Below are 13,753 nucleotides of genomic sequence, written 5' to 3' on the forward strand. Positions count from 1 at the left end.
ATCTTGTGCACAAGTTCAAGCTTGTGGTATCCAAAATTGATCAACTATGCCTCCATTACTCTGCTTCACTCATACAATACATGCATATACCATGCAGGATACACAAACACACATGCACAACATACACTTGCGATGTTGGTGCTAGGATCTGGGTTAGCAAACACAACAAGATGGACGGAGTGCTCAAACTTTACAACCACTCACCCCCAGTCACAAATCTGGGTTTATTCCAAAATCCTTTTGCTCACTGTGCCATCCCAGTTTGGACCCAGCCATATGCAAATCATTCTTGACCCTGTTCCTTATGGGAACACTCCAGCCTGAACTGCCAAGCCAGGTCTTCCCTGGACCGGAAACAAGCATCCTGGGACTGGTTTCAGGTATTACCGCTCATAAGCCAGGCTAGCTTGAATCCTGTGGCACAGTGAGCAAGGGAGTTTTGCCTTTGTCGGGAGTCCTGTGATCTCCATTCCTTATGGAGATATCATGACTGTGACAGCCAAATACTGCTGCCACAAAACTGATGGCTCCTGGGAAGGGGCCCAAAGCATGTCCTGATGACATGAGCTCTGGCAAACAGATGTCTGTTGCAAAAAAACCAATCTGAAGCCAAAGTTCAAAATGGGGAGTGGACCCAACTAAATAGTAATTAAATAAGTTATCAGATGAGGACAGCAATTATGTTGCAAAATATTTACTCCAGCGCTTATGTAACTGAGCCAATTTGAACACCATATTTCCTTGGTCACAGATGAGTTTCTGATCCATATTTCGGACGACAACATAATGGGCTTGTCAAACATTGTTTCTAAAGTACTGGAACATAATGTATAGGCCTCTTTTTTTTACTTAACTTCACTCATTTTAGCACCACATTCAAAAAAATAGATTGGAGAATTTTAAGAGAAAAACTGTCTGCACACAGCACTGCCTAGAGTGTCTTATGATTCAAAGTTCAAATATGGTTTTCATAAGGACACAGGGAGAGAGTTCAGCTCAATAAAGGTGGTGTGGGTAGTAATGACATTTAAAAAGATTGCATTTTGCCTGTTTAATCTTTATATAACAGATGTTTTCATTTAAATAAAGTGCAAAAATGTTAATAATACAACAGTAATAAGTGCAGGGAAGGCTAATAGCAACTTTCTTGGTATGTTAAGGGGCTACAATTGAAAAAGTCCCTATATAAGCCTTATTGGGTGTAAACCAGGTTTGTGGAGCTCCTGAGATGGAAACATTAGTAATGGAATTCAGAAACTGGTATGAATAGGACTCGTTACAACGCGAGTCATCACAACGCGTGCCATAACAACGCGGTGATTACAACAACCGTCTTGTTACGAAGCAAAGCCATTACTACGCATGTCACTACATCGACTTGCAGTAGATGGCGTGCTGACATTAGAAATGTATAATTTACTATTCCAACTCCAGCCTACATAACAGCAGGGAAGGTGTTGGAATAATAAACTATACTATTTCTAACGTTAGCATGCCATCTACTGCAAGTCGATGTAATGAGTTGCATAGTAATGGCAGTGTGTGGTAACAGCGCAGCCGTTGTAAGGGTATCACAATGTGATGCCCGCGTTGTAGTGGCCATTTCCCACTGGGAATAGGTACATTTTATAGAATGTGTGGCACTCTTTCACCTATCGCAGTTAATAAGACATTCTATGCTAATTTTTACTTGAGAAGAATAAAATTAGGAGGGTTTTTCACAGGAGAAAAAGTCTAAAGTGGCCTTAACGGTGCATTGTGTTAATGAGACAGTGCTTAATTATGTAATTGGTCTTATTTAAACAAATATCATGTGGTCCACTGACAATCTAGTGAATTTTGAGGAATCAGATTAGTTTTAAGGCTCTGTCCCTCTTCTAGCACTACTGCCAACACTGTATTTCTTGGGTACTCTACTTCACTTCACCCTATCCAATGAAATTATAGTTTTCGAGTCTTACTCACTGTCCATTTCTCTTATTGATGCTTTCAAGCTGCTGAGAACGCCATCAGCACCACCTTGGGTACTGTTTAATTGTGTCATTTGTCCCACTGAACACTTTTCTTACCTTTAGGCAGGTTAACACAGGAAGCATTCTTCTTTTTCTGTTGTATTAAAATTTTCGAAACTGGGGATTGCTCCAATGTTCTGGGACTCCGATAGGACTCTGCAAGGTCCTTGTGGCCAGAATCTACAGAATCTTCAGAGCAGGAACTTTTGCTGTCAGATCTGCTGCTACTGCTATCCCGTGTTTTAGTTTCTCTGTGTTCTGGTGAGGTTCTACAACTGTGACGACTGCTTGTCTTGCTAATACTTGTCCTTTGAGAATCAATAGATTCTCTCTTTTTCATGCACTGCACCAAAGTGTTAGCCCCCTCGTCTCCAGCACAGAAGAAGCCATCATCCTCTGGACTCTCTGAATTCAGTTCACCCCTGGACATTGTTGTTCCAAAGCCAAAACTTACTGCATGAATGATGGTGTGTCAAGTTATGAACAAGTGTTCCTTTGCATAAAAAATTATCAAAGTTTTCACGGTGCACCTCTAGAAAGTCACATCTGCTTTCATCCCACAGGAACCGAAAACTCTAGGTAAAAAAAAAGAAGAACGTTTAGCACCGTGTTTACATTTAACACATACTTTGAAACTTAGTGAAGCGTGAAAATGCAGCTGCCCCACATGTTCTTCTTATACAACACGTGTCAAGGTCATTCGTACAAAATGTATTTTTACTGTTCAAACATGTAGCCTGCCAAGTATTGTCTGTACTGCTCGCGTTTTTCAAACATGCAACTCAATATTGGGCATGGAAAAAAAGCCTCCAATCTCCTCTTAAAAATGTGCCTTCCTGGGACCGAACTTGTCGAGCTAAGAACTACAGATGGCAAAAAGTGAAATCTCACTTTTAAAATGTAAACAATATATGATTTTGTGATGAGGCACAAAGTGGTAATTAAAAGTACACAAGTTTTCATGTGTACAAAATACACATGGGACAAGTAGGCCCACCCCTGCAGCGCAACCCCTTTAGATGCCAGTGTGCAGTACCATATTATGGATCAGGGAAAGGCACAGTCTGCAGGTAAGGTAATCTTTTTGGTCATATGTTTATGCTATTCAAACTTGTATTTATGGTTCATTAATTGAAAACCTTTATTATTAGGGTGAACTTTCAAAGTAAATCTTGTAAGCACTAACTGCACTACTGACAGTGCTTCCAGTATAAAAACGTGCACACACGTTTTTAAGGTTTAGCAATATTAGGCTATGTATAATCCTCCCAGGATGCTCTCTGATTTGATGCAAATATTTGAAGAAGCTTGAAAGCAAGATTGATGATACTTTGATTTCAAAATAAAATGTTCATTTAAAAAAATGAAAGCAGGAAAAAACATTTTGCTAAACTACTGTAAAATGTCTGGTACCATTTCTTTGCAGCATCATTTAGTAACATTTTTTTAATGCCTGCTAGTATTTCCCAAAAATATTCATAATGGAGAATCAGTGTAACCAGTTCCAATAAGATTATGGGAAACTAAAATGAACAAGCATTGGCAAAGCCAGTAGGTCTGAAATTGGTGGGCAGCTTTTTAGTTTTGTCAATGTGTGACTTGTTTTGGCATGGTTTTTGTAAACCTTTATTGGTGTGGGAGCTGCCCGGCCCTCACCATTATAACAAACATTGGCAAAAGCAAAAATTGTTTTTGGTCTCAAAAAGCACACACAAACACCAGACCAAATTAGGGGCCCAATTATTAAAGAATGTCTCAAAAGGGCACCCATGGTATATGTCCTTGTATTAAGTGCAGCTATATGGCTTTCGTGAATTCCCAAAAATTTACAGAAGTAGATCAAGAAATAGTACTCCTAGAAAATATATGTGAACTGCATTTTAGCATGAGCAAATATGCATGTGTAGATTTGCTCATGTGAAAATCTAGTGTTTGAAGTTCACTTTCCCTCCAATCACTTTTTTCCCCAACTCTGGAAGAAGGTTTACATCTGTCATTGTCAGGAGTAAATTTCCAACATTTGTCAGTATGGGAAAAGATTAGAAAGGAGTTGTTGAAACCCCTTAAAACATGCACGTTAGTAGGTTTGCACAGACTCAAATTGGCTTTCTATCCCTGGAACTATTGCTTACCACTACCTTCAGCCCCAGTATGTAGATCTGCGGAAACATGGCAACATAAGGGGACTGCAAGTATTAACACACTTCTATGGTAGGAGCCCTGGCATAATCAAGAGAGACTATATCAGATCTCTTATATAATGCCATAATTTGTCGCTACAGTACATGGAACCAAAGGGACATGTGGATTTTGTTACAGGACAAGTAGATTTATGAAGCAACCTGCCCCATGGATAAGTAGCTATATATTTTTTTAAATTCCACACCCCTGCAATAGCTAGTTAAAGATGTAAATGCTTATTTATACAGATTTTGTTTCACTAGCAAAAAGATCAGTGAGAGTTTTATCTCATTGAGAAAATAAGACGATGGGAGGAGCACTGGCAGCATCGAAAGTGAACTACTCTTTAAAAACGACATCGTGTCTACGCGGAGGATGACACTGTGAACAGCTTCGGTGTGGACTGTACGGAAATGCACCCAATTACTGTTGTGGTGAGAACCAGTGCTAAAACGGTCACAACGATATTTAAAGTACTCTTACCATTCCACGTGCATCAAGAGTGTTAGAGCGCCTCCGCTTCATCGCTGTCAGCGCGCTCTACAAACAGCGTCACAGATGTATGCGCGCCGCGCGTCTTTTCTGCTGGCAGCGCAAATCAAGGCGACGACGTACCGTGGTCACGCTTACGTGCAGCGCGATTCTGCCATCGTTGATCTCTAACTACAACTCCCCATTACGGTTGGCGGACATCGGAATTTGCGGAGTTTTTGTCGCTGCACTAGGGCCGCCAGCGGATAGGGTGACCAACCGTCCGTAAATTTCACGGACAGTCCGTAATTTTGGCTGTCTGTCCGTTGTCCGTGAAGGATTCTTTAACGGACGCCATTTGTCCGTAATTTTAACCGGGCACAGCTTGCCCCCACCTCCCTTCTTGACTCCGATGCTGTATGAAAGCTCAGACCCCCAGCAGCACTGTAGAGGCACAGCGGGATGGCAACCCTCACACCTCCAGCCCTTGATGAGCTGTTAAGAGGTGCTCGAAGGTGACAGAGGGAGGAGCTGCAGGTTCAGGAGCAGGGGGCATTCATTCACATGCAAACAGCCCTGAATGCGTCTTGTATCTGCTATTTAGAGGGGGGCTCACACATTCCATTTCTACCCAGGGCCCCAAACATCCTAGACTCGGCCAGATTACACCCCTGATTACACCGAGGCAGCACCTGCTTCTCTTCACTGAGCTTAATTACTGTCACTAATTTGTAAGCAAACATCAAACATGCATAATGTAATACAATAAAGAAATGGCACAATCGCACCCACCTGATTAACAAAGTATGGAGGACAATCAGTTCAATCAGTTCGCTTAGAGTATCTCCTGTAAGTACTGTATATCACAGTGGGGGATGGCATTTTGGACAGAGAGCCTGTCTTCTCGTTGTCTTGTGCAGGAGGGAGCGAGAAGCCCAAGATGATACTAGAATACTGCATGCCCACCCCTGTGCCCACCCTGGTGGATCACGTTCCCTCTCCTGTGATGACTCCTGCTTCTGTCCCCCTGTTGTGGCTCCAGTCCACCCCCGCCTGTGATGGCTCTTGTCCCCCCCTGTGGTGGATCCTGTCTCCGCCCTGGGTGGCTTCTGTCCCAGTCCTGGAACGGCCCCTGCAGCGAGAGTGAAGTTCTTGATGGGCCTCTTCTCAAAAGGGCTCAGCTCAAAATTAATATGGAAAGGTGGGCGTGTAAGTAAGTGAAGGGATGTGTGAATGGCTGGATGAATTAGTGAAAGGGTGAATGGATGAATGAAAGATTGAATAAATGGATAATGAGAGAGGATATATGGATTGATGAGTGAGGGGAAGGATGGAGAGAACATGTAAATAGCTGGATGTATAGGTGGAAGGGTAGCTGGATGATTGATGGATGGATGAGGGGAAGGATAAATGGATGGGATGGATGGATGGGTGAGGGGAAGGATGGATGAAGGGAAGGATGGATGAAAGGAAGGATGGATGAGGGGAAGGATGATGGATGGAGGGGAAGGATAGATGGATGAGGGGCAGGATAAATGGATGGGATGGATGGATGGATGCGTGAGGGGAAGGATGATGGATGCGGAGAAGGATGGATGGATGGATGGATGGAGGGGAAGGATGGATGGATGAGGGGCAGGATAAATGGATGGGATGGGTGGATGGGTGAGGGGGAAGGATGGATGAAAGGAAGGATGGATGAGGGGAAGGATGGATGGATGAGGGGCAGGATAAATGGATGGGATGGGTGGATGGGTGAGGGGAAGGATGGATGAAAGGAAGGATGGATGAGGGGAAGGATGGATGGATGACGAAAAAGGATGGATGATGAGGGGAAGGAGGGATGGATGGATGATGAGGGGAAGGATGGATGGATGGATGGATGGATGATGAGGGGGTGGGTGAAAGGATGGATTGATGGATGATGAGGGAATGGATGGATGATGAGGGGGTGGGTGAAAGGATGGATGGATGATGAGGGGAAGGATGGATGGATGGATGATGAGGGAAAAGGATGTATGGATGATGAGGGAAAAGGATGGATGGATGATGAGGGGAAGGATGGATGGATGATGAGGGGAAGGACAGATGGATGGATGGATGATGAGGGAAAAGGATGGATGGATGATGAGGGGAAGGATGGATGGATGATGAGGGAAAAGGATGGATGGATGATGAGGGGAAGGATGGATGGATGATGAGGGGATGGATGGATGGATGATGAGGGGAAGGACAGATGGATGGATGGATGGATGGATGATGGGTGGCTGAAAGGATGGATGGATGGAGAGTGGGTGAAAGGATGGATGGATGGATAAGTGGGCGGGTGAAAGGATGGATGGATGGAGGATGAGTGGGTGGGTGAAAGGATGGATGGATGAGTGGGTGGTGGGTGGGTGAAAGGATGGATCAGTGGATTGGATGGTGGGTGGGTGAAAGGATGGATGAGTGGGTGGGTGGATGGATGATGGGGGTAGGTGGGTGAGTGAAATGATGGATGGATTGATGGATTGATAAGTGCAAGGGTGAATGAATGGACATATGAGTGAAAGGGTGGGTGTAAGGATGGATGAGTGAGTGAAAGGGAGGGTAGATGGACAAAAGGATGAATAGATGTGTGAAGGAGTGAAATGATAGAGGGATGAGTGATAGGGGCAATGGATGGATTCATGAGTGGATGAGTAGATGGATGGATGGGTGGGTGGATGGATGGATGGAAGGAAGGCTAAGTGAAAGGGTCGATGGGGAGAGAAAGGGAGGATGGATGGATGACTAAAAGAGTGGATGGGTGGAAGGATTAGTAAGTGAAAGGATGGCTGGATTGGTGAAAGGGTAAATGGCTGAATGGATGAGTGAATGGATGGATGGGATGAAGAGTTGATGGATAAGTGTACAGATGGATAGGGTGAAAGGGTGGATGGATGGATGGATAATGGAGGATGAGTGAAAGGATGGATGAGGGAAGGATGAAGGGATGGATGAGTGAAATGATAGATGGAAGGATACATGATGGATAGGTTTGCAAATGGTTGAATATGTTTGGAAATGGCTGGGCTTACTTATATACTATTGCGCGACCTCTGATGTGTCTGTAAAACGTACCTATTGTCCTGAAGTTTTGTCCTGAATTTTGACCTCCTGTCCTGAATTTGTGTCCTGAATTTTGACCCTTTGTCCTGAATTTTTACACTCACCGTCCTGAATTTGCACCAATGCCAGTTGGTCACCCTACCAGCGGAGCAGAGTTTACCTGTGCACACGCCGTTAAAGTAATAGCTTAATCGCGCTCCTCATGTCCAGGACAATTTCAAAGTCGACAGCTTGTTGTCACAGGTTACTTAAGCCAGAGCCTATTGTTGCCTTTGAGCCGCTGTGGTGAACGGAGACAAGTAGGTTTGTTGTGACTGGATGTAGCCGTTGGAGCGCAATAGGTCTGGATAGCTCAGCTTGTGGAATATTAGACCCACATTTGATGGTGCCGAAGTTTCTCCCGCTGACGTACGACATTATACATTTGTGGGGTTTAGTACCTCTTATGAGGTACTTTTGGTATTTGTTACTCCATGTGAGTTTCAGTATGTGTGTTATGCCTTTTGTTGAGAGTATTTATTTGCCATTATCCTCTCAGTCTTGGTCATCAGGGTATTGTGCCATGGGGGGGAGGGGGGGGGGAGTTAGATTATAAAGATTAGAAATTGTGATCCAAATGAAGAAGAAGGCAGGAACAGAAATTAATCCAAGTTAAAGATGTATTCTTCAATACAGCATAACCTAGGAGTGCTGCTGTTCTCCAGTAAGTCCAACTGCTGAATGGAAATCCAACAGCTGTGAGCTCAACTGGAAAAACGCACCACAAGAGATGTATCTTCAAACATAATCATGTTTGAAGATACACTAGAGAAAGTTGTACAACAGCTTCCACTAGGGAAAGCGGCCAGACCGGACGGGTTTCCCTCAGAGTTTTTTAAAGTTTTTTTTACTGCCTTCTCAGATGTTTTTGTCCAACAATTAAACTTTATGTTGTTGGGTGGACATATTCCGGATTCTTTCAGGGAAGGAACAGTAGTAAGTTTTCTTAAAAAAGGTAAACCCCCCCAACGACCCAAATTCTTATAGACCCATCACGCTTCTGAACACAGATTACAAAATTACCACTAAATTATTATCTACACGATTTAACTCGTTTTCTTCAGATTTGATTCACGCAGACCAGAATGGCTTTGTTGCCGGCAGGCAGCTCTTGACTAACACACATTTTTTAGCAGAGGCTTTGGATTTTTTTGAGTCACGTAAGATCCCCGCTTTAATTTTATTATTTGATGCCGAAAAAGCTTTTGATTTGGTGGTATGGGAGACTCTTTTTATTATTTTACAGCACTTCGCTATCCCAAAGGTAGTTATAAATTTAATTCGGAGTCTTTATTCAGGGATTAGGGCTAATATTATAATCAATGCCGAGTCTGTGGGGCTAGTATCGGTTAAACGCGGTACTAGACAAGGCTGCCCACTGTCTCCGGTTTAATTTGCTTTTTTTATTGAACCCTTAGCAACTGCAATTAGGAAAGCTCCTCTTTTATTCCCCCCAATTAATTTGATGCCTAAAATCAAACTTTATGCAGACGACATAATTTTGTTAATTAAGCCGGAATTGCAATGCCAATCTCTTGCACTTCAAATATTTGAAGAGTTTGAGGCGCTGGGGGGCTATAGGATTAACAAAAAAAAAACGAAATCTTAGTATGCGGGGGAATTAATCCTGTAATTCACCCTGATTTAAGATCATGCATTAATAACAAACCGAAAAGATATTTGGGGGTTATGTTCTCTCCCGCAGTTTCAGATCTTTACAGCTTGAATTTTATACCATTGTTGCAGAAGGTACGAGCAATGTTCGAAAGATGGAATCCTCTACCATTAACTATTATTGGTCGGGTCGCACTAATTAAGATGTCGGTCCTCCCTTTATTTAATTTTTTATTTTCAACCATACCTTGTGCTCTGCCGGGATCTTTTTGTTCTGAAGCTGAAGCCTTGTTTTCTTCATTTATTTGGGCCAAAAAGACGCCTCGTATTGCCTTGAATACGTTATTCGAAGATAAGGGACAAGGTGGGCTGGCCCTTCCCAACCTTAAAGACTATTACAATGCATATTTAGCTCAATTCATGACCAGATTCAAGGATAATAATCAGCAACTCTTTATACATTTTTTCATTGATTTGATTTGTGAAGAATCCCAGATTCCCTCCCCACTTAAATTATTTAAATCACCAAAAACAGTCAGGTATAAGGTGTTGCACTGGTTTTTTAAGAGACGTACAGCACTCCTAAAGAGATACTCCCTTTAGTTTCTTAATACCTCCTCTTCCCTCTGCTCTGCATTTTCATTCTTCGGAGTGGATATTAGCATGGATCTGCTAGGAAAATGGCAGAAGATAGGGTTTAAGATGTTAAGCGATTTTATGAAAGATGGTGCTTGGATTAGGATGTCTGATATGTCAACCCTGGTTCAAGGTAATTTCCTATTGCTGGGATCGTATAAGTTGATTTATGGAATCTTGATCCAACTAGACCCTTCACTCCTCTCTTCCTCTGCTCCGTTATTCAATGATTTATTCTGTTTAATACTAGAAAGAAAGCCGGGGGAGTGGAAACGATGCTTAACCGCGAATAGGGACCCGGATCTATGTCTAAAAGCAACCAATAAGTGGCAAGGGCAGGAAAATATGGTATTAACCCCTGCTATATGGAAGAGAATTAATGTTCTGAATTTTTCCGTATTAAGAGGTGCCAATTGGCGCAGAATGCTGTTTTTTAGTAAATGGCTTCTGTACTTCACTCCGGCAATGGTTAGTAAAAGGTATCCTAACTGCTCTTCCAACTGTTATAGATGTCTGCATTATAATCCTGCTAATTGGTCTCATGTTGTTGCTCATTGTTCTAAAACTGTACCTTTGTAGGAAGAAATATTTGCATATATACAAAACCAGTGTAAAATATCAATTTCGGTTAATGTTAAATTGATTTTGTTTGGATTTGATCCTGAATTGATATTAGAAGGGTAAATAGCTAAACTAATATATACAGCTATGGCTGTAGCGAGATCGCTAATTCTACAAAACTGGCGCTCACAATATTGCCCCAATCTATATGAATGGTGCTATAAAATGCAAAAAGTCAGAATTAGTGAACATTTGTATGCTCAAAGAGTTGGGGCGATTCGTAAATTTGAGAAAATCTGGGGTTCGTACTTCGATTTTAACTGATTCAAATTGATTATGTTGGTTCTTTTTTTCTTTTTTCTGTGATTAATCTTCATGAGATGGCCTGATGTGTGTCTTCTGATTTCGCTTTGGTATCTGTATATCTTGCCTAGCATATGATATGTTAGTGTTTGATATTGCTTGATTATCCAAGACTTCAATAAAAAATTTATAAAACAAAAAAAAATGATTGAAGATACACTCTCAACAACGTTATAACACATGGAACATGGAATCCTAAAGAATGCTTCCATGAATGCCAAGCATAGAACGATAAACATAAAGAAAAGACTTGAGAGAATAAAAGGTAAACAAACCCCTTTACATCATCTCTCTTCCAATAAAAGCTAAAATGAAAAGTATTGTTAAGACATATAATAATATGTGAACCTTACAGGAATTGAACAATTGCGATAAGATTTATGTGATTCAGAATTTGTGTTTGGTGAAGATATAATCGGTTGATTCACAGGTGAAGCTTGTGAAGAAATAGATGAACAAGAAGAAGGAAGGTAATACAGGGATGGAAGCGTTGTCAGATGCAGAACCTAAAGGGAAATGTGAACAATCATAGTCACTTGACGTAGTCTTGTACATAAGTATTCCCTTAGCTTGTTCATTTGAAATTTTGACAACTGCTCTCTTACTCCACCACCCTTTTTTCCAGGAACAGTGAACCTTTTGAAGTTTTGACAACTTGAATGGGCAATGAAAATTTTGAAAGCCCCTTTTTTACCTTATTTGAATTTTTAAATAGCACCCAATCACCAATTTGAAAATCCCTCATGATATATCAAAATATTTTTGGGGAACATTCTGTTTGATCAATAAATGTTTCTTAAAAATGAGTTTGTCTTGACAAGCCACACAAGATGAATTATCTTTCTTTAGAAGTTTTATCCAATTTGGGCAAATAATTCCATTAGGATTTCTCTTTTTAAGAAGTCTGAAGGGAAAAATCCCTGTTGTAGAGTGAGGAGTGACTAAGTATGACCATTTTTTTTTATCAAAAACAACTCAACAGGGAGATTACATGCCAAAGCTGATTGTATACCTTCTTTTATAAATCTGTTCATTCTTTCAATGAGACCGTTGGAAGATGGAGAATAGAGAGCTACTTTGAGATGTTTAATATCATGATTTTTAAAATAATATTGCATGGTCGTTGAACAGAAATGTGACCCATTGTCTGTAACAATTTCCTTTGGAGATCCTTCTGATTGAAAAACTCTATAAAGGAACTTTATGACAGCAAAGGAATTAGGCGAATCACCAAAATCAAAGTCAGCCCATTTAGAATGATAGTCAACGAGGGCGATAATGTAACGTTCACTGCTTGAAAGGAGTTCAAATGGGCCTGCAAAATCAATTGCAATCTTGAACCATGCTTCCTCAGGTACGGGTACAGAATGAAGAGGTGCTTTTGTTGATCTTCCAATGTTTATCTGAGAGTAAACAAGTATCACATTGATCTACCCAGAGAGTGACATCCTTATCTAAAGCAGGCCACCAAAAGTGTTCTTTGAGTTTCCTGGAAGTAGCTCCTATACCTAGACGTCCTTCATGAGCAGATTCTACCAATTTCATGCCAATTGAAAAAGGAGGAATACATTGATCCCCACGCATTAAAACATTGTTAACAATATAAAGATCTTATGAGACTTGGGCATATGATTTTAACGAAGCAGGTAATGAACGCTCTTTGTGGCATCCAGAAATAATCATGTTTCTCACTGCTTGTAAAATGTTATCATTATCATATGCTTTAAGCCAATCAGATTGTGACAAGAAAGGAAAAAACAGATATTGAATCATTAATTGATGCTACAACACACTCAACTTCATCAAATTTTGTGTCAGAAGAATTGTCTTTTAAGGGAAGCCTAGAAAGACAGTCCGCTCTGACGTTGAGCCCACCTGAAATGCGACGGATCGTGAAATTGAACTCATGTAACCTGGAAAGTATGCGTACCAACCTTGCTGAGGCTTTCCCTGTCCCATTACCGTTGAGTAAATGTAGTAGTAGTTTGAGATCACTCAACAAAATGAAATGTGAACCCCATATGTAACTCTTAAAATTTTCGACAGCCCATGAGCATGCGAGTGCCTCCCTCTCAATGGTACTATAATTCATCTCAGCAGAAGAGAGAGATCTAGACCTATAGTTATTTCTTTTGTACCAAACCATTGACCTAAAACAGCACCCAAACCCAATTGACTTGCGTCCACAGAAATAGAGCATTTTACACCAGGAGTGAAGGAGGACAATGCTGGCGAATCAAGGATTGATTTCTTGATTAGATTGAAAAATGTATCCAAGTCAGTAGACCATACAAATTTCAAATTTTTCTTTAGAAGGTCACGTAAGGGCTGAACAATTTGTGAGTAACCCTGAATACACCTGTAATGACCAACTTTTTCGGCCCTCGTTGGAGGGAGGATGATGGAAGATGACTCCAGCCTATCACCCATATAGTATAGGGACTAGGGCTTTAAATAGGACTTATCCATGAGGCACAGTAGTGCATTTTCGTACCCTTTTTTTTAGATCAGGGCTTATAAACTTAAGCTAGGGGATAGATGTATAAGGATTAGTAATGATCCATCCTTTTGCAAGAGTGTTAGTATACCTTCCATGGAGTTATGCTTATTTTGGGCCTTGTGGGCCTTAAACGGGACAGACTCCATCTTGCCTTCTGCCCGGTAGCTTGAGAGGCTTTCTAGGTGAAGTGTAATGTTTTAGTTTCGAGGTGTTGTTCGCTTGGAGAGAACCGGCTCAGGCTGGCCCTTATCGAAAGACTGTATTTTTCTCCACTCCGAAGACACAA

At 41.4% G+C, this 13,753-nt stretch overlaps 1 protein-coding gene across 1 annotated transcript in view; it reads right to left on the reverse strand.

Annotated features, from left to right (window-relative positions):
• LCA5L (lebercilin LCA5 like) overlaps positions 1-4,723 on the reverse strand; it is an 861,785-nt gene extending 857,062 nt beyond the window's left edge. The window contains exons 1-2 of the mRNA XM_086936277.1: positions 4,677-4,723; positions 2,070-2,587 (exon numbers count right to left, since the gene is read on the reverse strand). Of these exons, the coding sequence (XP_086792403.1) occupies positions 2,070-2,442 (373 nt within the window). The 5' untranslated portion in view covers positions 2,443-2,587; positions 4,677-4,723. The remainder of the gene's footprint in view (positions 1-2,069; positions 2,588-4,676) is intronic.
• Between the last annotated feature and the right edge of the window lie 9,030 nt (positions 4,724-13,753).

The sequence above is a fragment of the Lissotriton vulgaris genome, chromosome 8, assembly GCF_964263255.1.
Source record: "Lissotriton vulgaris chromosome 8, aLisVul1.2, whole genome shotgun sequence".
In the NCBI taxonomy this organism is placed as follows: domain Eukaryota; kingdom Metazoa; phylum Chordata; class Amphibia; order Caudata; family Salamandridae; genus Lissotriton; species Lissotriton vulgaris.